Consider the following 25,083-nt stretch of genomic DNA (forward strand, 5'->3'; position numbering starts at 1 on the left):
TTATCCTATCTTCTCCCTTTCTGAATTTCAGGCAGGTTAACATTACTAGAAGATTTCTGACAGAAAGTAGTACTTTCTAACTGTAGCCGTGGTTAACTTATATTCAATAAGTTAAATTTGGTTTGGTTTTCTTTTTTTAAGTTTCTCATAAATTTCTTCATAAATTTAAATATAAACCATTACATCAAGTTAATACTCTCAGATAATAACACATTACTTCCCCAAAAATAAAGAATGGATCTTCTGTATGTTCTAGTAGTATCCACTGCATTGTACTATTTTTTTTCTTCTATGGAGTTTTATGCGTCATGGTACAAACAAGATAAGAATAATGCTAGTCTAAGAATAAATATGAGAGAATACGTAAAGGCTATTTAACATCAGTAGGTCAGATTTCTTCAAATGTGGAAAATACATGGGTTATAATTTGGAATAATGTAAAATAACAAGGCAAAATAAAGTCAACATGTCCTGACCTCTTAACATTTTATGAAATTAAAGCTTTTTTTCATAGATATGTTTCTAGCACAGATGTATTACAAAATAATTACAGACATTTGAAAGCACTGAAATAAGAACTCACATAAACCAAAAGATTTTCATTCCACACACAAGAGTCATACTATAACTTATTTAATCCTTAAAACAGCACTTTGTGGTATATTTATTTAACAGGTGAAAAAAGTTTAAGAGTGGGTGATAAGTTAACTGCTCCTAACTATGCTGAGTCTAAACACTGTGCTACATCTTATAAAGTATTATACAAATCAGTGGTTTGCAGAATGTGGTTCTTGTGATTTTAGTTTCTCTGAATCAAGATAACTCTTTCTTGAAAGATGAGTAACAAGGAAAAAGAAATCCTTGATCCAATACAATGAAAATGTTTAATGACACAAAGATAAGCATCACTAAAGGACTATGTATAAATTCTGCAGTACCGCAATGCATATGTGACCAAAGTTTTCCAGTGTCTAAAGGATAAGGATTCCACGCACCAAGAATTTAAGCAACAATATTACTCTTAGTAGGATGGCATGCATTTTCCAATGAAAAACATTTAGATGCAATTATCTAAGTAATTGAAAAAAAAATGTTAGCCATATAACAAATTAAAACTATAAAATGCATCTTATAATTATTTAAAAGGAATGTTATTTGGCCCTTAATAGGCAAAATTCCAAATTAACTAATCTATCATTTTTAGACAAAGAAATGTATGTCTATTTCACCTCATAAAAGTCACTGAGTATAACATCACAAAATAACTCATTTTTATATAACATTTCTAACTTTATCATTAAAAAAATCAAATAATTACAAATATATATTATTACAATGGTAAGAAAGAAGAAATATTTTATTTATTTATTTATTTATTTATTTATTTATTTATTTATTTTTACAATTCTATTTATTTATTCATGCAAGACAGAGAGAGAGAGAGGCAGACACACAAGCTGAGGAAGAAGCAGGCTCCCTACAGGGAGCTTGATGTGAGACTTGATTCCAGGACCGCAGGATCATACCCCGAGCCAAAGGCAGGTGCTCAACCGCTGAGCCACCCAGGTGTCCCCAGAAATATATTTTAAAACCCTAAGTAAATATAGTCTTTTTAATAGAGTCAAATTTCTTGTTTAAAGAAAGTGAGGAGACAAAGAAGGAAACATATAGTTTTTCATTTGCAGATAAAACAGGGACTGAGGCCACAAAAAAACCATGTAATGTTCATAACAATTTCAAGAACTACTCTTCCACAAAGGTAACCATGTCTGCAACTAAGTGAGGTGATTTCATCAAGCTAAATGAATGAAGCCATCAACACATTTTGGTTAATGTTACTTCATTTTCCTTGAAATATGACATTCAACTGTTTCAGGCTGTGGAATTTTTTAAAAAGCTTCGGAAATGTTTGACTCTGAGAAAATCTAGATAATGAAGATATTTTGTATTGGTGACTGAAGGGAAGATCAATATTGAGATTTAGCATACAGGTATATAAAATATTAAGCTATGTAAAGAAAAGCCTGAACAATATTAATGTGGTATTACATGCAGCATTATTATTTTTTTTAAAAAATATGTATTTTAAAAGATTAGATCCAAGTGTTCCGGGTTGTTTACCAGCATCGACAAAGGGATTATGCCTCCGTTTCTTTTAGTTAGTATTGCCTCCTGGTGAGCAAAATGAGTGGCAAAATTAATCACCTTGAAACCAAAATAAATGATCTATTGGACAAGATGATTTATTGGTAACCTTTTGAAAACTACAAAATGTATGCAAAATGGGGGGAAGGGTGATGTGTTTCGCATAATACAAACTGAGTCCCTCATGACATAAATGAGAATACGATCACATACTTTTTGACACCTCTTCTTGTTTTTGATAATAGCATCATTTAGTAGTGAAAGAAGTTTGTCTTCCTGTTTGCTGTGGCATGAAGACAGGCATCAAGATCATTTAAGATAGAACCGAGTTGGTCAAATGAATTTTTAAAAGAATGGATAACGAATATTATCTTAATTCCCTGAGAAAAGTTATTACTTATATTGAAATCTATACTACTTAAAAGTTACTTTGTAAGGTATTTAGGACCATCATTTAGATTATCTAAAGTGAATATATATTTATTAATTTATTTTTTCTATGGAGTTTTACATTAGAACTGAAATTGTTGTATTTTTGAAAGTTTGTCAAAGTAAGGAATTCTATCTCATGTATATATGGCTTCAAGAATTTGCATCTATGTATTATTATTTTTATTTCAAAACTCACATTATCACAAAAATACCAGTCACATAAAGAATCGTGACCATTTTTTTATAATAAAAAATTATAAATGTCACAGATGTCACCTAATGCAATCAGAAAACCATGGCCATGTGTTCATAGTAACTTGGAAATTACATTTTTAATTTATCTGTTTTTCAACAATTGATTTACACTTATATCATTAAATTAGATGTAGAGTGAAAACTGACTGAAATATGTGAGAAGCCCATATAAGTAATTAAAGTGTTGCTACTCAATCATACACTATGGATGGTGCACATATGACATTGATATTTTGCAACAAGGTAACTGATAATCATTCATGAGAATACATTTGTCCCCAATGAATTTTAAAAGTGTATTTTAGTATAATAAATAGAATGAAAATATAATTTTTGATATAATGCAATTGCTATGTCATAACATGGCAGTCATACCTCAGAGATATTGTGGGTTAGGTTCCAGACCAACCACAATAAAGCAAATAAGTACTACAATAAAGTGAGTCACGTTAATTTTTTAATTTTCCGGGGATCCCTGGGTGGCTCAGAGGTTTGGCGCCTGCCATTGGCCCAGGGCGTGATCCTGGAGTCCCGTGTCGGGTTCCTGGCATGGACCCTGCTCCTGTGTCTCTGCTCCTCTCTCTCTCTCTCTCTCTCTCTGTCTATCATAAATAAATAAATCACTCTTTAAAAATTTTTTTTTAATTTTCCAGTTCATAAAAAAGTTATGTTTACACTATACGTAGTCTATTTACTGTGACATAGCATGTCTGAAAAAAAGTACATTTTTTAATAAAGGTTTTATTTATTTATGAGACACACACAGAGAGAGAGGCAGAGATGTAGGCAGAGAGAGAAGCAGGCTCCACGCAGGGAACCGTATGTGGGACTCGATCCCAGGACTCCAGGATCATGCCCTGGACCAAAGGCAGGCGCTCAACTTCTGAGCTACCCAGGTGTCCCAAAAAAGTACATATTTTAATTAAAAAATAGTTTGTTACTAAAAATACTAAATCACCTGAGCTTTTGACATATTGCAGGAATCACCAAAATGTGACAGAAAGTGAGCAAGTGCTGTTGGAGAAATGGTGCCAATAGATTTGCTCAACACAGGTTGCTATAAACATTTAATTTCTAAAAAAAAAAATAAATAAACAAAAATAAAAATAAAACCACACTATCCAAGAAGCATAAAGTGAATTATAATAAAAGACGTCTGTATATAAAACAAATTATTGCTCCTTCGCATGCTTTTACAACATTTAATTATTTTTCAATAATTATTATCACAAGTCTGCCATAAGTCCACTTGCCTGGGGTTTATCCAGCATTACCATTTGTGAAAAACAAATGAATAAATAAACAAAACAATCCTTTGGTTGACATTTTCTAGATATGAGTTTTATTTAAGAAAACTTCTAAAAGAAGTTTAGAAATAAATAAATACATAAATAAAAGTTTAGGATTTTAACTACTGAATTCCTAAGGATTATAACTATTGAATACAATAGACAAAAATCACAGTTTTTATGAATCCTACAATCATTTGTCTCAGCAATAGCTTTCTGAACTGAATACCAAAAATCCTAACATTCATTAGGTATGATATTATAATTCATTAAAAATATAGCAACTCTGTATTCCATATAATGGTAACAGTCTCCATTTCAGGCATTAGTATTGCACTGGCTATATTTTATTTCCTAAACAGAAAGACACACAACAATTATACAAAGAGTCTCATAAAGGTCTCATACATATGAATTACCGTCTTTCAGTTTTATTGTGAGTTTCATTTGTTAATGTAATGGGTCTCACAGTTTTCAGGAATACAAATTTGAAGGTCTGTTCCTATCCAATAACTGTTCCTGACAAGTTACTTAACCCAGAGGAAGTTAACTAGTATCAGTAACTCTATAAGATAATTCTGGTAAAAAGATCTCTGAACACTCAAGCAATCCAAATTAGGAGTTTGTTAGCATTCTAATTCCAATTCAATATTATATATAGTGAAGTATAATAAATATATGTGTATTTATATATGGGGATGTTATATGTAGAGACATACTATATATGGAAACATAGAGATAATATATATAGAATGTATATATGTAGATGACATATATCTATAGCTATACACATCCCTATATGTAGCAGATCATTTTCAGTCCCCTCAATTGGCAATTTTGTGATGTAGGAAATAAAGAGAATCTGAATGCATGGTTATATCAAAGTAAATAGCATGTATGTGCATTTCTCCGCGTGTGTGTGTGTGTTCACATGTAAAGACTACAAGCTCAATAGTACCTTTGTGGCATTTATTGTCCCAAACACACACCTTTAATTTGATTAAGTATGGTCTTAATATACTACTTATCGTTCACTATATACAAGAATGTATGTACCACAGGGAGAACAATTATGCAGCTTACCTCTCCCTTATACACAAATGTATGAGACCTAATATTTGCCATGTAGAACCTATTGAGAATTATAGAGCTTTAAAGGAGAAGTAATTGTAGTAATAGCATTGTCTAATGTCTCTATAGAAATATAAGCCTTAGGAAAAAAAAAAGAAATATAAGCCTTAGAATTGCATATATGTAAAAGGACTTTTGATATCATGGGATATGTTACGTTAATATTAACCATAAACGAGGAATTACTTCTGGAGGGTGAAGTCACTTGTCAAAGATCACAAGCATTTATTGAGCAAGCTGGCATAATTCTTACATCTGTTCCCTAGAACATGAGTATGCTACATTTATCATTATCAGATTTTTCTTAAAGTTACAAAGCCCTGAGCAATATTTATACAAATTTTCAGTAGGGGAAATATTAGAAACGCCATACCATTAAAGAAAAATAATGAATAATAAAATTCATATATATCAAATCCATGAAAATGTCAAAAGCATTGCTAATAACAAAATGCTAAATATATTTAATGTATAATTGGTAAATTGGTGAAATAAAATATTACCCGTTTACAAATAGAACAAAATTAAAATATCGGTCTGAATTATTTACTTTAGATGTGATTTCTCAATATGCTGGCATGTTTTAATACTAAATCTTACTTACTAATGTGTGTTTCAGGATTAAAATGAAGTAATATAATTAAAAAGCTCAGCCCAGTGTCTGATACCCATTAGATATTTAACAAAAGATAGATGTTAATAATATACCATGTGACTATTTGGGAACCACTTTTAGTCCTCTGTGTTTCCCAACATATAATGAGCAATGAAAAGGAAATATACTTTATTTTTATCCCTTCTGAATGAGAAGAGCCTAAAGTTTCCACTTGAGAAGAAAAGGAAAATTGCATTAAAAAAGAACTGAATATTTTTGGTGAAGGAACAAACATTCTTTGAATTGACAGAGTGAGAGTAAAGTAGATATTCAGGAGCATGCTACAGCATAATCATATGCAAACTTTCCACAATGATATTATCCTTCTGAATGTAATAAGCATTGTAAATTATTTTTGGAAAATTAAAAACTTGACTAAGCTGACAGAATTTTTAAGCTCTCTGTAAAACAAGTATCATTTAAGTTTTTTGTCAAAAACTGTTACTGTTTTATCACTGAGAACTCTACAGAGATGTTCTTAAATATAAATGAATAAACAAATCACACATTAAAACACTGCCCTGAGAAATACTGGTAGAGGATAACTGACTTGTGCTCCTTATATTAGAACTATTCTTTAAAGGAAATTATTTCCTAATAATGTTTATCAAATTCTTAATGGATTTTAAGCATATAATATACTCTATTCTAACACATTTGTAATAATACTGAAAAGCAGTGTGAAATATGGCTTTTTGAATAGTTGATCATTCTTCCAAACCTGTTAGGACTGTCTTTATTTTTCTGCTATAATTGTCAATGTAACTTTAATAAAGGATATCGTAAACAACTGTAAACTTCAAGATTGTGTACTAACTACAGATGAGGCTCTAATTTATTTAATAAAAGGCAATCTAAATGTGAAAGTCAATTGATAATACGATGGTATACTATGGGACCAAAATTCATTTTTCAGATGAATTTCATATATATGTGTGTGTATAAATATATATATATATACATATAAAACTTTACACATATATATATGTAATTTTAGAATATATAAAAATCGGATTCTATGGCAGTTCAAAATAATATGAGAATAAAAAATTGTGTGAGTATTAAATAATCAGAGATAAAACAGCAAGTTTCCAAACATTTCAATATATACTTCCATGTACACAGAGGAAAAGACTGATCGATTTTCACTGGACTGCTTTGTGCATTAATGTGATTTTAGGTCACTGGTATAATAAGGATGGGATTGTAGTCATAAGCAGGAATAGGTACAGAATGCGGAAAATTAGAAGGTTAAAGACTCCCTCTGCATACATTTCTGATTATGTAATAAACATGTTCTGACAAATAAGATCACCAATTAGGAAGTCCAGAGAATTATTAGTTAAGAATTGATTACTAACGTCAAGTGAGGGCATAAGACATATTTCAATAATTAGCTACCAAAATAAGTACGATATTTACTTTTCAAAATTTTTCTCATCTACCAGTGGGTTAGCTATTGCTTTTATTCAAATCTTTTTTTCTTAATATTGACATTTAAAGACATTTTTAATGGCCATTTATAATTTTCAGTAAAACAACATTTCAAGATGAATCCCATAAATAGTCAAGAAAAATACGGAGTCCTAAGTAGAGTTAGGCAACAGGTCCTGACAAAACTGTATGTCCCTGATTTACGTACAACTCAGTAGCCTAGAAGCCATAATGTGAGAGTTCTGAAACAAGTGTCAGCCAATAACAGTGAAAGAAGTGACAAGCATCATCTTGAAATGTTATTACATTATAAAAGAAAACATGTTCCGAGGCAGTAGTTGAAAAAACATAATTTCTACTACTTCAGATGATAGGATTTATATATCCCAAGACAATAAAGCATCAAGAAGAAAGCTATGCTAAACTTATTTCAACTATAACAGAATTATAAATATGATTTAAGATTAACCTGAAACACTGGGACCCTTCATGAGAAGATGTGTACTCAGTATGCTTAAAATGTATATATCATTTAAATGCACATCATACAGCACATCTTGGAATACAAATTCCCCTTTGCAACACAAAAGTATGAAACTTTGAGTTAATATGAGTGCTTTGAGGATAAATAAGTGTAATAATTTCACATATAAAATAACAAGACATACTTCAGTTTGCTGAAAAAGAACACAAATAGTTTGGGAAATCGCTAGAAGGGCAGTCCTAAATAATTCATTTGAATAACATATACCTACCAAAATAAAAAAAGAAAATGTCTTTTCACATTCTTCAGTAATACAGACAGACACAGATGACCAAACATGGAAAACATATTGGGTAATTATATTTGTTGCAGAGAAATGTGAAGAGAAGATTATATTTGGGTTTGTTAATTAGTAAGCAAGACTGATATTGTCAATTTAGAGACCCTCAGAAGACTACCCGCCCTTTCATCATTTCAAAAGTACATGTAAACTTAGTAACTTCTCCACATTTTTTTGTTTGTTTGTTTTTGGTTTTAGTTTTGGTTTTGTAGGACTCTAAAAAAAATTAAAGTAAAAATAAATCTATATTTCTATGCAAAAAAGGATGGAAGGGAACAGGAAAATCATCCCTCATTCCATAGTCAGGCTCGTGACTATGTACTGTTGGAGAGGGATAGGTGGATGAGGATGTCTAGTTTGTAGAATAAGAAGTGCTAGGATGTGAAGGGAGAGGCCAGAGGATTAATCCAGGAAAAATCTGTTAAATTCATTATTATGATCAACAGGAAAACAAGTTAATGGAAATCTTTTGCTGCAGGATTATAATCTACCTAGTGTAATTTATTATCTCAACAATAAACATCAAACATAAGAATGTCATTATGGGGAAAAGAGTTTCCCTATGTCTGACTAGAGTTGACTATACCATACTAAAAGCTACACCAAATTTTAACATATAAATATTGTTTTGATTTTTCATAGAAATAAAAGGAGACAGCAGTGACTCAATACTTGGTTTCCTATGAGACATATTTTTTAAAGTTCATCTAGTCTTCTGGCCTTAACCACCAACCTTTTCCTAAGGACTCTCAAATTTATATCTCTGGCCAACAACTCTCACCATAGATGTAACAGAACACCAACTCTTTGGAAAATGCCTGGTGGAGGAATGCCACAAGAACAATTCAGAAAATTATGTCCTAAGTTTCCAACAACACTATATGAAGAAAGGAGACCTCAATGGAGGATCCCCAGTGATCTTGTAGAATTCCCAAAGGGCTCACAGTGGCTTTAAAACCACATTGAAAATTTCAAATTCTTACTGTTTTTCTCATTTTTAGATATATTTTCAAAGCCAAATCAATTTTTTCTTCTCCTATACTTATAGGAATTTATGAAGCTATGATCTTAAAACAGTCATTTCTTACCTTTGATTCTTGAACTGTCTTGACTCTTTTCCTGCTGGAATTAAAATAGAAATAGGTCAAATACTGTGAGTATGTGATCAACGGCCTGATATAACAGATCATGGTAACTAAAGACTTGTCAAGATATTTTGTTGTACGTATACCCTGGAGTCATTGTAAACAAATCTCACCTTAAAAAATACTTATGCAATCTTTTATTGGAGTAGTTATCATTCTTACTGTACATATATTTCTTAAGAAACTAATACATTATAATAATATGGTTTCATAAATAAATAAATGGTAATGAATAATAAATAATCATGCCACTCAAATGCTTTAGGCCACTTCATTTCATTTCAACAGATAATGAGTGATGTCTTCAGAATTTATTTTCAACGTCTCTGCATTAATCACAAATTGTTGGTGAGGAAAAAAAGTTAAGGACAAACAGTGGACAATTCACTAAAAAAAACACAAAAGACATTTCAACTGTCTTTCCTTCAATTTAACTTAGAATTGGTCCCTGCCTCACTTCTCTAAGGCTAAAGTTGACAACAATTCTATTATTTATTCAAATGCTGCTTCAGTCAGATCTGTCTTTCAATTTGACATACTCCTTATTAGTTACCAGGCAACCCCAAAAGAATTAGCTTGCTTTCAAGTTTTTAAGTAGAAATTGTGTCCCTCTATACCTTCTCAATTAATATTCAAGCACAGTTTACACTGTGTAAAAGTTTCAGGGCCTCACACTAAAAATAATTTTGAAACACATTTCTAATTAAAACATGACACGTATATATAAATAAAATTTCAGAATTATATGAATCCCAAAAAATTTTGGTAAAATTTATGAAAATAGTTAAAATAAGAACTTATTTTGCTGCAAGGGTTAATTCCAGAGTCATATTTGAGGATACAAATGCATTTTGACAAATATATATTTATGTAACATGCTTCTTCAATGTTTGATTCTATTCGACTTTTAATACTTTGTGTGTTATTTCTCTTGTCCTAATTGACCCAGCCTTTTAGATCCTGTATTGTCCTTTGTTAATTAATTTACCTTTTCCAGTTCTGATTTATTTTTAATTTAGAGTATCTGTTGTTCATTAAAACTAAAATTTTAAAATGAATTTGATTTAAAAATATATTATTCTTTCATAATTAGGATAAACAAGCTTAAGTTTTCCAAAGACATATTTGTTAATGAAAAGAATCTGTTTCTGTCCTCTCTCCTCTTCTTTCATCATTCACTCATTCATTCATTCATTCATTCATTTAGTCATTATTCTTTAAATAAATATGTACAGATTGTTTTTATGTGCCAGACACTGCTCCAAGTGACAAGGTTACAAAGATGAACAAAACAGTAATGAAACAAAATAAAACAAACAAAACAAAATAAAAAAATATATCCTCAAAGTAACATAATGCATAAATGTCAGTAAATTCTATTTAGAAAAAAAGATATACCAGAGAAGGTAGTTTTACAGTAAGTGACTGCAATCTTACATGGGTCCACAATGATAAAATGAAGTTTTCATGTTTCAGGTTTTTAATCAAAATTTTAGCTAGTTAACATATAGTATAGTATTAGGTTCAGGAGTGGAATTTAGTGATTCATCATGTATATATAACATCCAGTGTTTATCACAAGAGTACTCCTTAATACTCATCACCCAGGGTGCCTGAGGGGCTTGGTTGAGCGTCCGCCTTCAGCTCAGGTCATGATCCCAGGGTCTGGAGACTGAGTACCATGTTGGGCTCCCTGTAGGGTGTCTGCTTCTTCCTTTGCCTATGTCTCTGCTTCTCTCTGTGTGTCTTTCATGAATAAATAAATAAAATATTTAAAAAGAAATACCCATCATCAATTTAGCCTATTCCCCTACCCACTGTCCCTCCAGCAACCCTCAGTTTTTTCCCTATGGTTGCCCCTCTTATGGTTTGCCTCTTTGTCCCTTTTTTTTCTTTTCCCTATTTCATCTGTTATTACCATATCTTAAATTCCTATATGAGTGAAATCACATAGTATTTCTCTTTCTCTGACTTATTTGCTTAGCATAATACACTCTAGCTCCAGCCATGTCATTGCAAATGGCAACAGCCACTCTGGAAAACAAAATGAAGGTTCCTCAAAAAGTTAAAAATAGAACTACCCTATGACCCAGCAGCTGCACAACTAGGTATTTACTCAAAGGATACAAAAATACTGATTCAAAGGGGTACTTGCACCGCAATGTTTATAGTAGCATTATCAAAAATAGCCAAATTATGGAAAGAGCCCAAATGTCCATCAACTGATAAAATGACTTTGGAACAAAATTTTAAATGAGATGAGAGGATATTCAGGGGCATTTACCTGGGGAAAATAGATTCTAGAAGAGAAAAACAATCACACATTTCCTAAGGTACCAAAGTTCTTGGCATTGTCAAAACAGCCAAGGAGACCACTGTGAGTAGACTAGACTGAGTAAGGGGAGTTTGGTAGGGAATGCAAAAAGGGAGCTAGATTAGCATCTGGGGCACTTGTTAGATCTTTGGCTCTGATACTAAAGCAGCTGAGGAAACACTGAAAGTCTCTTCTCAGAGGAGTAACATTATCTGAACTGCATTAGGTAGAATCAGTCTGGCTATTTAGAATAGGTTAAAAGGGGCAAGGAAAAAATTAGAGGGACCAGTGGAAGGGGTATTGCAGTAATCCAGGTGGGAAGTGATCATGCATGGAACAGTGTGGTAGCAGTGCTGTTGGAATATCAGGACTGTCAAGATTTCCTGATAGAATAAACTCTGTATCCTGAGAAACAGAATAGATGAGGATGGTTTCGAGGATCTGAGTCACTAGAAGGGTAAAGATGCCTCTAAGATGAGAAAGCCAGAAAAGAAGCACTTTTATCCCTTCTTCACTTGATTTCTAATACTGTCTCACTCTGTGAATTTTTCTCTTGATGTCTGGCCACCCCTTTCCCATCTGCTTTACTGATTCCTCCTCATCTCCTCAATTTTCCTAGACATTGAACCCTTATCTTTCTTCCATATCCTCGCTCCTTTGGTGATCTTATCTAGTCTTCTGGCTGTGACCACTAACCTTTTCTAAGGACTCCCAAATTTATATCTCTTAGCCAACAACTCTCGCCATGGAACTTCAGCCTCATGTATTTAACTGTATTTTTGAATCTCTACTTGGATATATAGTAACAGCCTACATATCACATCCAAAATTGAACTTCTGATCTTTCCTTCCTTCTTCGGCTATCTCATCTTCTTCATCTTTCCCATCTCTTCATCCTTCTAGTTGCTCAGACACTTAAAGTAATCCTTGTCTACTATGTCTTTTAAGAGATAAAGAGCCTGAATTTTTCATGGGTTTGATGTTTGAACATGCTGACTTTGATTTTACTTTAAATATCACTCTAAGGATGCAAAGTAGGCAGATGGTTAAAATGTCTGGAACTCATGGGAGATGTTTCAACAAGACGTATAAATTTAGAAATCACCACCCTGTGTATAAATCATCAGTACTGTATCTGGAGAACATATAGTAGAGTTGAATGATCTAGAACTAAGTATCTGAAACAGTATAAGAAAAATATTAAGTGAATTAGGCAAAAAAAGAGAATAGAAGGATGGACAAATTATAGGAGAAAAAAACAAAAGAGCATGGAATCATGGAATCCCAGGGAATATATTATGTAGGGGAAAATTTTCAATAATGTGGAATTCTTCTGACAGATCAAGTACCATTATGTCTAAGGCAATGCTCATCAGAAAAAGTGGCATAGACGTGCCTGGGTGGCTCAGCTGGTTAAGTGTCTGACTCTTGATTTCAGCTCAGGTCATGATCTGAAGGTGGTGAGCTCAAGCCCCACCTTAGGCACTACACTGGGTGTGGAGCCTGCTTAAGATTCTCTCTCTTGGGACACCTGGGTGGCTCAGCAGTTGAGCATCTGCCTTTGGCTCAGGTCGTGATCCCAGGTTCCAGGACGAGTCCTGAATCAGGCTCCCTGTGAGGAGCCTGCTTCTCTGCCTGTGTCTCTGCCTCTCTCTCTGTCTCTCATGAACAAATAAGTAGATATTAAAATATATATATATTTTCTCTCTCCCTCTGCACTTCTTCTCCAACCCCCACTCGCTCACTTGTTCTCTCTCTCTTAAAAAAAAAAAAGTGGCATAGATGGCATCATTGATTTCAAAGAAAACACATTTTTTTGTGTGGTGTTATGTGTTTAGAAGTACAACTGAAGGAAGGAGAGGGAAATTGAATAGCGTATGAAGTAGTAAAAACGGAATGAGAGAAACATGTATAGGAAAGAAAGGCCTGGGGTGATGTGCGGCTGGAGACTAAGTGAAATTCATAAAGGTATCATGTTTGGTTTTTGTTCTCCTCTTTGTTTCATCTTTATTTTATATTATTTAAATCAGAATTGAAAATGTGTAAATGATAGGAGATACACAGTAGAAATGGAGAAGATTATGATAAAAGGGAAAGATAATATGATGGATTTTATAAGGTTATTGAATGTGACACAGAACATAAGTGGAGACATTTAGATTGAAGGAGAACCTGTTCTCCAATATAACAGGTGGGCACAGAGAAGTGGGGTCATAGATGCAAGAGGTTCATAGGTTTGATTTAATTAATTTTGAAAGTTTAGTCTGTGAGGATTTATTTTCTTTATCTATTAGAAGGAAAGTCAGCTGAGTGGTGAAGTAGGTTGATTTGTCAGAAATTTGATGAGATTTTAAATGCACTGCTTTTTGTGACAGTTGATGAGTAAGACAGCTTGGTATTGTCAAAAATCTTAATTGGGATTTGCCATCATAAGTTTGTATGATACCGATATTAGCCTTATTTTAATTTTTGTCAAATAGGCTTAACACTCACTGATATTATATTTAATTGTACTTTTTTTCTTAAAACCTAATTATCTATTTATATAATTATATATAATCAAATTACCAATGAAAATAGCCTTAAATATTCTACAAACTAAAAATATCCAAGAAGCATGTATTTCAAGAAAAAATAGAAGTTGATTTAATGGACTAAGAATAACAAATCTGTAACATAAGAAAAAAGTAAGGGTAAACTACTTCATTCACTGCAAAACTTGTATTAGAACCATGTCAGTAGATATTTATTAAATATTATTTAGGAATTTCAAAGTCAAAATTGTTTCAACTTGCCTATATGGCTAAAATGTTGCATTATTCACCTGGATATATACTTTCCACAATTTTACTTTATAAACTATTACCTCATGTTTTAACTGTTGATTATTTTTAATGGGGAAATGTTAGGGAGAAAATTATGATTTTTAATTATATGAGAATTTCTAAGAGGTCAGAAAGATTTGTTATCCTGTCTTCATGATACATTTGAATAACATTCTTACATTAAGAAAAATTAGATCTTGTCTACGATGGTAAAATGTCAATTCCTCGGTATAACTCAATTTTAACATTCTTTCAAAAGATTTTCTGATAAATTGATCTTGTCTTAAAATAATAAATATATTTTGGCTACCTATCAAAATTAAATAATAGTAAACCATTTGTGTTTTATTTTGTACTATACGATTTTTTGGAAGAATACCAAAGTGCTATACTAATGAACTAAGTAGATTTCATGAAATCCAGCTCAATAGTAGAAATGAGTAAATAGACCCTTGCAGACACTATGATAAAGATTGGCAAAGACAATCTGGGCAGTAGGGTGGATTCAGAAGGAACAATTGATTGTATAATATGTCTTAAATATAAAAAATAGCATAATAAATAGAATTTAGCTGAGCTAGTGTAAAATTAAGCCACGTTGGGGTAGACAGTAATTTCTAAAATGAGATGAGGTAGTCCTAAAGCCCCTAGGCAGACAAGAAAATAGCTAAATAACACTAATGCATAGGTTGCTAGTCCCACTAAACAGCACAATGCTATCACTCTAGAAGATATTATTAAGAATGTTTCTTATCTTGCATTTGCATTTTAGCATAGCATTTCATATCTCATGATGATTCTAACATAAAAATTGATGTCTCTTCATCAAGCACTAAAACTAAATGTCTGTCCATGGTATCTTCAAACATGGTTTACTTGGTTCCTTCCTTTTTACTAAGAAGTCCAAGGTCTCTGGAAAGAGAAGAAACCATCTAAATACTAAGTGAATAATTTCCATTATAACAGCATTAAGTTATGAACATTAGACGGTGAACTGTCCTCTCATTCTATACTATAAAAGTTAAATCACTTAAACAAAAGACATGAACCTCATACAAGTAATACCCATGGATACTCTTTTATTTTAAAATTGCATATGCATATCACTAGATTAATGAGACTAATTATATACCTTTTCAGTCATCCCGTAGGCTTCCCTTCACATAGGATATAAGAATGAAGCAAGTGCAAGTACAATGAATTGGTCCCTAAGAGGTAAAACAATTCTCTCTCTACTTTGAGAGAATATACTTAGTCTTTCTTTTGAATACACATAAAAATAATGTCTACACTACATGAATGATGTAGGGAACATCTATAAAATGCATCATCTTTCCCCCTCCAGTATGGGAGTGATAAAGAAAAGATTTCTAGGTTGCCATTGTTTTCCCTCAGCCCCATGTGACTTGGTTTGCATTCGACCCTTAAAAAGGCATTTGGTAAGGCCATGCTCCCTGATAACTAACATATTAGGAAGGTATTTTCAACTTAAGGGTTCCCCCTTAAGCATATCATTTCCTTTGGTTGAATGGGTGACACATTCTGAGGGACTATAGATTTTCTTTAAAGTCATGGGAGGAAAAAAAAGATGTTTTTTTTTTTTTTTTTTTTTTTTTTTTTTAAATTTTATTTATTTATGATAGTCACATAGAGAGAGAGAGAGAGAGGCAGAGACACAGGCAGAGGGAGAAGCAGGCTCCATGCACCGGGAGCCCGATGTGGGATTCGATCCCGGGTCTCCAGGATCGCGCCCTGGGCCAAAGGCAGGCGCCAAACCGCTGCGCCACCCAGGGATCCCAAAAGATGTTTTTATTTATTTGTTTTTCATTGCCTAAAGTGTAAAATAAAGCACACTCAAACCGTGTTTAGGTTGATCATGTATTGAGAAAACAAACAAAACAAATCTTCTGTCATGGAATTTAAGAAAAGTCAAATGTACAGAATAATTTTACTGGCATATTTAATCAAGTCCATAATGAATCTTAAAATTTAAACATTAACAGAAGAGACAAATAAGTCTGTTGCATCCAAAAGTGATGTGTCCTAAGTAATCTTGCTCAGAATCCATATGATCCATACTTGTTACTGAAGTAAAAAGATGTCATTCACCAAAGCTGAATCATATATATATATATATATAGTGTATCATACAGCACACATAAAATTTGATTAGAAATATTTGCTGCAGGGCAGCCCGGGTGGCTCAGCGGTTTCATGCCACCTTCAGCCCAGGATCGAGTCCCATGTCGGGCTCCCTGTATGGAGCCTGCTTCTCCCTCTGCCTGTGTCTTTTGCCTCTTTCTCTCTCTCTGTGTGTCTCTCGTGAATAAATAAATAATCTTTAAAAAAAACATGTAGAACATTTCTTTTAAAAAAAGAGAAATATTTGCTACAAGTTCTGTTGTATTTGTATTTATTTGCATTGTGTTTACATATATTTATATACAATGCATATCTATATAGTACTGCTATAGAAGCTGAGGTAAGCACACATAATTTTAACCTCAAGAATAAAGATCAATAGATTGTAACAGTGAAAACAGTCAATGGATGGAAAGAAAGGATGTATAAATACAAATTTTGGTGGCAAAAAGGTAAAGACTATTAATCTTAAAAGGCTACCTAGCTTAAATTTCTTTTCAGGGTTCTTCCCTTCTCTTTGGTGTAATTATTGTTTACCAGACAAATACCATGAAACAAAAGTGAAATGTTGATTTTCAGGAAAATACTCATGTTCAATATTTATATTTATTTATTTCCATCCATGTGCTATGTGGTTAAAATGCGAAAATTAAAGTTTTTTATATTAGAGCTATTAATAGTACTCCTTAATATTAAGTAATATTAAATCAATGGAAGCTGATAATAGGAGACTTTCAGCAGAGCCACTCCACCACAATCTTGTAGCAAATCTCCTCTATTCTGAAGCATGCATACCCATGAACACATGAGCTGCCTCCCTGAGGCATTCAGTGCGTGTGTGTGCGTGCATATACACACACGTACTTTCTCAAAAACATATATCTTCTGGTAGGGTAATTCAATTATAAAATGCCTGGAAAATAAACAGTTGCAAATAAAATGCAGTCTATCAAGCCTCCTAAATCATGGAGATACAGACACTTTTTCGGTAAACTCTCATGGTGAATTTTCAGTCTTACTGACTTTAACAAATTTTCTGATCTTTTATTTAAAATACTTCCCTTGGAATTTCAACCATGTTCTTGATCCAATATCACCTCAACAAGCCTCAACTCTCACCATTCTAAAACATAACCCCCGTTATTAGTTGTTTTTCTTACTTCTTATTCTTTTCACACAGAAGTTGTTACTTCCTGGAAAAATATGTACTTATTTGTTCATTTTATGTTCCCTTTACTGAAATTAGCAAAAGGGACTTTGCGGTCTTAACTGGTATATCCACAGCGTCTAGAAGAATACCTGCAAGAGAGTGCACTATACCTAATAGAGTCTCTGAACATTAGAATTTAACAGCCTTGTGGAGGGACAGGCATATATTCATAAAAATATGTGAAATAAAATGTGATATTCAATAGTGGAATTATGTATAAAATCTAAAGAGCACAGTCAGGGGAACAATACATTATTTCTTAGACAGGTGAAAGGAAGCTTTGAAAATGTCAAGAACTGTGAAATATATCGAGAGCAAATGAGGTGGTAAGAATAAGTAGTTGATTTCTACAGCAAAAGGAAGAAGATCCTATCAGAAGACATAGCTTGAACGAAGTCAGGCATCTATGACAGTGTATGGAAGACAGGAAATAGTGTGTCATGCTAAATGCACAATGGGATGATAAAGTTATTTCAGTCGGCCAACCAGTAGGTTTCATCTTTTCATGAAGAAGTAAGCAATTCTCTTATGTTTTAAGAACTATTACATATATTCATAATATATGGCATATGTACAATTTTATTAAAAATATATGCTATAAGTTATGTAATGAGTAGATTGATACAGATAGATATATAGATATTCAAAACATAACCTGTAAAAGCTATATATTGTTAATCTAGAGCTGCTTCTCATTTGGTTTAATATGTTGGTGTGAGGTCATTAATTCCAATGTCCAAATTATAGTTGTTTCTCATTGTAGATTCATATTATATTTGATATGTTTATATGATTTTAAAGAAGAAAAGATAAAAAGAACTTGTTATTGGATTGATGAAATATCTTCAGTATTACTTTGAATTCTTAAGTCCATATGCAAAGTAACAAGAGACATGCACCGTACTTAAAAAAAAAATCCAACTAGAATGGAATTTACTTACAAATCAAATCCATGTTTAACAATATTTGTATTATGCTTTTGTTACATATATATTATAATTTTAAATATTAAATATGTTAAGTGTTAAATAGAAATTTATTTGTATTAACGTTTAAAATAGGGATCTCTGGGTGGCGCAGTGGTTTGGCACCTGCCTTTGGCCCAGGGCGCGATCCCGGAGACCTGGGATCTAATCCCACATCGGGCTCCCGGTGCATGGAGCCTGCTTCTCCCTCTGCCTGTGTCTCTGCCTGTCTCTCTCTCTCTCTCTTCTGTGACTATCATAAATAAATAAAAATTAAAAAAAATAAAAAAATAAAAAAATAAAATAAAATAAAATCAATCATTATTATAGAAAATATATAATTACATTCATGACTTTAATGTAAACATCAGAATATTTTTTGTCTGATTTTTTTAACAATAGTATGTGTATTTAAGTTAAATGGACAAGACATATGCATAAACTATCACTAGAATACAATCAGTAAGAATTGTCACAATGTGTCAGAAAAGACATCTTTGGTTCATATATTCATGAAAGGCATAAAAGAACTGGATCTTAAAAGATGAGTAGAATTTAACTAGGTGAAGGAATTGTGTACGGGTATTTAGGGTGGAAAAAAATAGCCTGCAGAGAAGAGGTATCAGGTAGTAAAATATGTTAGAAAATAATGCAGACTCACAAGAATAATAGATAATTAAAATAATCAAAATAGAGAGTGCTCACTAAAAACTGCATACATGATGCATAAATAATATGAGTACTCCTCTCTGTATAAAGAATAAAATTACTTTTTATTTTACAATGCATAAGATTTAAGGATTTAAAAAATGCTAGGAGAAAAAAAATGTTCTTTCACCTAACCTACAGTCTTAAGATAAAAGTGATAATTCTGGGGCACCTGGGTGGCTCAGTCAGTTAAGCATCTGCCTTCAGCTCAGGTCATGATCTTGGGGTCCTAGAATCAAGCCCCACATCTGACTCCCTGCTCAGTAAGTAGTCGGCTTCTCCCTCTCCCTCTGCCATTACACCTGCTTGTGCTCTGTCTCTCTCTTTCTCTTAAATAAATAAATAAAACCTTTAAAAAAAAATGATGACTCTGTAGTCCCTTCCTACAGCATCATTGTTTTACACTATTAGAATTTGAATTGAAATATGGGGAAAATCTAAAATTAATATATGTTGCTGGGCTACTTTTCTGAAGCCATAAATTTGAAATGGAAAGAACATAAATTAAGAAAATAAATAGCTTTTGATAATTTTAATTATGTATTGTAGGCAATATTTCATTGTGAAGGATATCCAGCATAAATATTGAAATGTTTAAAAGATAGATTTATTTAATTTTAAATATTGATTATTTTTTTCTAAAAAGAAAATATTGTTAATTATATTTTTCAAATTGATAATATACATTCTCACTGGCTTTATCCACTTATCTTATTAACTTGTGAAGAAATTCAAAGTATAATTATAATGTATTGATCTCATGACCATGTTACCACTTTAATAAAGTGTTCACATACTAACTCACTCCTGGAATACAGGTTTGTCTTGAATATACATGGCCAGCACCATGCTACGAGATAGGAATGAAGTATAGATAACATCAATTTCTGATCTCAGAAGTTCACGTTTTATCTATTAATTATAAAACAATGACAGAGAATTTATAGGATGATGTAGAAACAAGGATGGGAGGAGCAACTGTCTATGCTGAGTCTGGGACAAAAGGAGGATTCACAGTGAAAATTGTTGCTTGAGCTAAGAATTAAAGAGTACTAAACTAATTTGTTGTTGGAAAGAACATTAAGCTGTGCAAAGGCACAGAATTGTAAAATATTTAATCCTTTGGGAGAAACAGTGAATAGGTAAGCATAGCTCAACTACATACTTCTTTAAACATGAGGATTATATAAAAATATATTCAAGAAACTTCTCTCTCATTTCCAGAAGAAAATTTATGCCCACTTAAGTGTTATAGCTAAAGCTATTTGGTAAAGAACCATATAAATTAAATAAACATGTCAATTATTATAACAGTTTTCACAGTGTGTTTTTGGAGTGTGAAAAATAATGATGATTTTCCTAACACAAATCACTAATTAAAGAATTTGGAATAAATAGAAATATAAATCACTAATTAATTAATGATTTTGACATGGAAATTAGTGAAGTTGTATTATTTAAAATGCACACATTTGCATTAGAATTCATTCCATTTTCTGTTTATCCCTCAATAGATTCAAATTTATAACTTATTAAGTCTCTAAATGGATCCTAAGTTATTATTGTTATAAGAATATAATGATTTGATTTTTAAATTTTCAACAATCTGGAGTATAGTTCGCTTTTTCTGGTAATAAAAATTTCCTGAGACTACCAATAATTAACATTTATTACTGAAAATATATTTTGTACAAAAAATTACATCTTGCTATGTAGAAAATATGAAGATTTATAACAAAATATCCCAAAGTATAAGATTCTTTAGTCACAGGTGACCAAGGGACTCAATAGGGAAGATAAGCACAACAGAGGTCAATAGATGGCCTCTAAGCATAAATGCAACCATTACTATCCCAATGAATGGAAAGATTGGTTGCAAGTGTCTATGAAGAGTAGATGAAGGCTTGGGGAATAAAGATAGAGAAAGGAGGGAGAGGACTCTAGAGAGGAGAGTGCATTCTGAGGGGAAGCAAGTAAGGGTGGAGATTAAAACACGTATCTTACTATATGCCGAGAAATAGTTTAAGTTCTTTACATATATTATCTCACTGAGGTGACCAAAAGTCATGGTCAAGCTCCCCCTTGTATTTTCAACCTAAGGTTTTTGTTGTTTTTTTTTTAAGATTTTATTTATTTATTCATGAGAGACAGAGAGAGAGAGGCAGAGACACAGGCAGAGGGAGAAGCAGGTTCCCTGTGGGGAGCCCAATGGGACTCCCTGAGCCAAAGGCTACTACTACTAACTACTGAGCCATCCAGGCATCCCTCAACCTAAGGTTTCATGGAGATCTCTATAGTGTGATAACTATAGTACATACAGCAGCATTTTCAAGCAAATGTGATTACATTAGAACAGAGCCAAACACACACACACACACACACACACACCATGGAATGATTATCAAGATCAAAATATGTATAAATCTGTATAGATAGTTTTTATTATTTTTTTATTGAACTTGTCATTTTGTTCATGCATCATTTTCCTGACTTCACTGGATTGTGTATCTGTTTCCCTTGAATCTCACTGAGCTTCCTTAAAATAATCATTTTGTATTCATTTTCGAGTGTCTCATAAATCTCCATTGGGTGGTGTCTTTTTTTTATCTGCTTTTTCTTTGTTTGTTTGCTTTTTCATGTATCTTTCGGCTTGGTGTTGTTTCTGCATATTTGAGGGAACAGTCAACTCTTCCTGACTGTTCAGACTGGCTTCAATGAGGAAAGATTTTCACCGGAAGGTGGTTATGAAGGTGTTGGCTGAGTGGTATGTAGCATTTTTGGATCCTGGGAAGGCAAATTAGTGTAGTCTCCACGAAACTCCATCAGCTTAGGCCAGTGTTAATGACAATCATGAAGGGTCTTCTTTGACCAAGACTTTGGAGGTTCTGTGGGTGGCAGTGGCAGGTAGGGTTACGGTAGTTCTCAGAGGTGACAGCTGCAGGAGTCTTCCAATTCTCCTTTCTTGCCTGTTGGAGGATGTTCTGACCAAGGACATTGAGACCAGGTCCCGCCCCCTGAAAAGGAGTGGTCCCAGCGGGGTCCTGGGACCAGGCACATACAGAACTACCTCAGTGCCTGGATCCTAAGGCACAGATGAACTTGTTGCAGTGGTGGTGTTGGTTTCTGAGGTACAGGAGTGTGCAGGAGTCTTGGTCTCTGGTACTCACTGTGGTGACACAGATCACAGGGTGCTGAGAGGAGCTGTGGCAGTGGCACAGGCCCTGGGTGGCAGCTTGGGTCAGGGGAGTGAGGGGCAGTGTACAGCAGCAGCATGCTCTGGGGATGGGGGGTCAACATTCTGACTCCAGCCCTGGTGGGCCAGTTGCAGAACAGCAGCAGCAGCTCAGGCACAGTGATAACAAGTGAAAGTTGCAATTTAGAACCCCAGAGATAAGGCACAGAGCTGCATGGGCACAACCTGGTGATGGTGAGTAGTCAAAGCCACAACATAGGGCCTGGGGTGGTAAAGAACACAGGTACGGTGGGACAGAGTTACAATTTAGAACCATGGTGGTGAGTCACAGAGCTGCAGCAGTACAGTCATGGTGATGGTCGGTCAAAGCCTGAGCTTGGCATCTAGAAGGCAGAACGAAGAGAAATAGAAGTACTTCCCCAGTAATAGTGAATCAAAGCCTTGACTGAGAATCCTGGAGGTGGGGTGCAGAGCAGCAGCAGCTCTGGTCCCATAGATGGGAAGGCACTGTGGTGTTCCAGTCTTGGATAGCAGGGCACAGCACTGAGTGGGGCCCCGGGAACAGGTCTCACTGCAGAGACAGTTCCTGCACCAGAGAGAAAATGCAGACAGTCTTGTCGGTGAAGACTGTGGGAGTCTTCAGTAGCAAAGGCTGCAAATAACCATGGCATTGAGGCTCTCTGGGGTTTTCCTGCTCTGCTTTTCCACATGGGATAAAATCCTTCCGGGGATCTCTCTTAATGTTGAGCTGCTCTGGACTAGCAATTTTGTGATGGATGCAAAATGCTTCCTATACTTATCTTTGTGGTCATTCTCAGTTTTTGAACTCCACAGGGTTTCTGCTGTTCCTTCATTATAGTCCAGAGCTTTCCCAGAGCTATTGTCATCAGTTTGTGGTTGTTTATTTACTATTTTTATTGTGTTTGTGCACGAGAACAGCACTGGGACTTCCTAGCCTTCCACCTTGCTGACATCATCTTCTATTTACAACTTGTTGATGTGAAAACCTCTTCTATCAAAACTTACAATCTACTTTAAGGACTAAAACATATACAATATACAGAAAAAAAATCTCTGAATAGTTTATATGGGTGATAATTAATAGCATATTGCAAAAGAAGATACATTTTGGGTGGTGCATAATTCATCCGATTCCCTCACTGTTGTATTATTTTCCCCCCTTTTAGGAAAATGTATACTTCAATGTATATGTACATTTTGCAATACACACATACAAACACACACACAAACACACACATTCAATCTGACAACTAAAACATTTTTTAATTTATTTATTAGCATATAATGTTCTTCCCACAGCTCTTATGGGTTTCAAGTCACCAAGAAGTTAAAGTTATCAAGAAAATGAAGACAAAAATGTAAAGAAAAAGACAATAATAATGAGTAATGCAAGTACTGGGGCTATTGAGTTATGCTAATATTATAAACTAAAATATTCCAAAAAAGCAAGCCTCTGAGTTATAGGGTACAAAAAAAGTGATAAACTATTGGGAAGATCAAAGATTGTCATCACTGGTGTAGATGGCTTATGAGAAGCGGCTGGAGATCAAATTAAGAGAAACTTTTGAGGGTGCCTGGTTGGTCAGTTGGTTAAATGTCTGCTATTGGCTAAGGTCATGATCCAGGGTCCTGGGATTGAGCCCTCTATCAGGCTCCCTGCTCAGCGGGGAGTCTGCTTCTCCTTCTGCCCCTCTCTCTGCTCATGCTCTCTTCTCTCCTCTCACATGTTCTCCCTCTCTCTCAAATAAATAAATAAAATCTTTACAAAGGGAGAGACAGAAATTGTGGAGAACTGCTCTCACCTCTACATCTACCCAACCCCAAATGACTCTAAATTCCCTTTCCAAATCCAAATGTAATAGCAATAATAATTATTATAAATGGTTTGAATTCACATTTTAAAACTCTGATGGGTCAAAAAACTAGATCTAGCAATATGTTATCCTCAAGAAGCACTTAAAAGTACAAAAGCATATATGTACAAATATATTTATATACATATAATTCCAAATATATATATATATTTGTATACAAATATACATATACATAAGTACGAAAGAGAAGATATTTGATGCAGTATGCCATACTAAAATCTAAGATGAAATGCATGTAATAAATATAGCAAATATAAGAGCATAAGGGAAAATATATAGTCTTAATAGGAACCATAAAATGAGAGGATATAACCATCATCAATGTATATTTACCTAATAACAGACTTAACACTAAATTAATTATATAAAATGTGTGTGTGTGTGTATATATATATGCATAGTTACACACACATACATACACACACATAGATAGATCAAGTGGTGTTGCATTTTTTAACAATCTCCCAGAAACTGAAAATTGAAGCAAAGAATAATCTGTATTATGAGTTCTATGGAGAATC

At 33.4% G+C, this 25,083-nt stretch overlaps 1 protein-coding gene across 4 annotated transcripts in view; it reads right to left on the bottom strand.

Moving 5' to 3' along the window:
• The window catches only part of FSTL5 (follistatin like 5), a 706,657-nt gene that overhangs the window by 574,029 nt on the left and 107,545 nt on the right, over positions 1-25,083 (bottom strand). For 2 of the 4 annotated variants that reach the window (XM_038559137.1, XM_038559135.1), the window contains exon 3: positions 9,254-9,284. In XM_038559137.1, coding sequence (XP_038415065.1) covers positions 9,254-9,284 — 31 coding nt within the window. Of the gene's footprint in view, positions 1-9,253; positions 9,288-25,083 lie in introns of all 4 variants that reach the window. The other 2 variants (XM_038559136.1, XM_038559134.1) reach the window with 1 other exon arrangement.

The sequence above is a fragment of the Canis lupus genome, chromosome 15, assembly GCF_011100685.1.
Source record: "Canis lupus familiaris isolate Mischka breed German Shepherd chromosome 15, alternate assembly UU_Cfam_GSD_1.0, whole genome shotgun sequence".
Classification (NCBI taxonomy): Eukaryota; Metazoa; Chordata; class Mammalia; order Carnivora; family Canidae; genus Canis; species Canis lupus.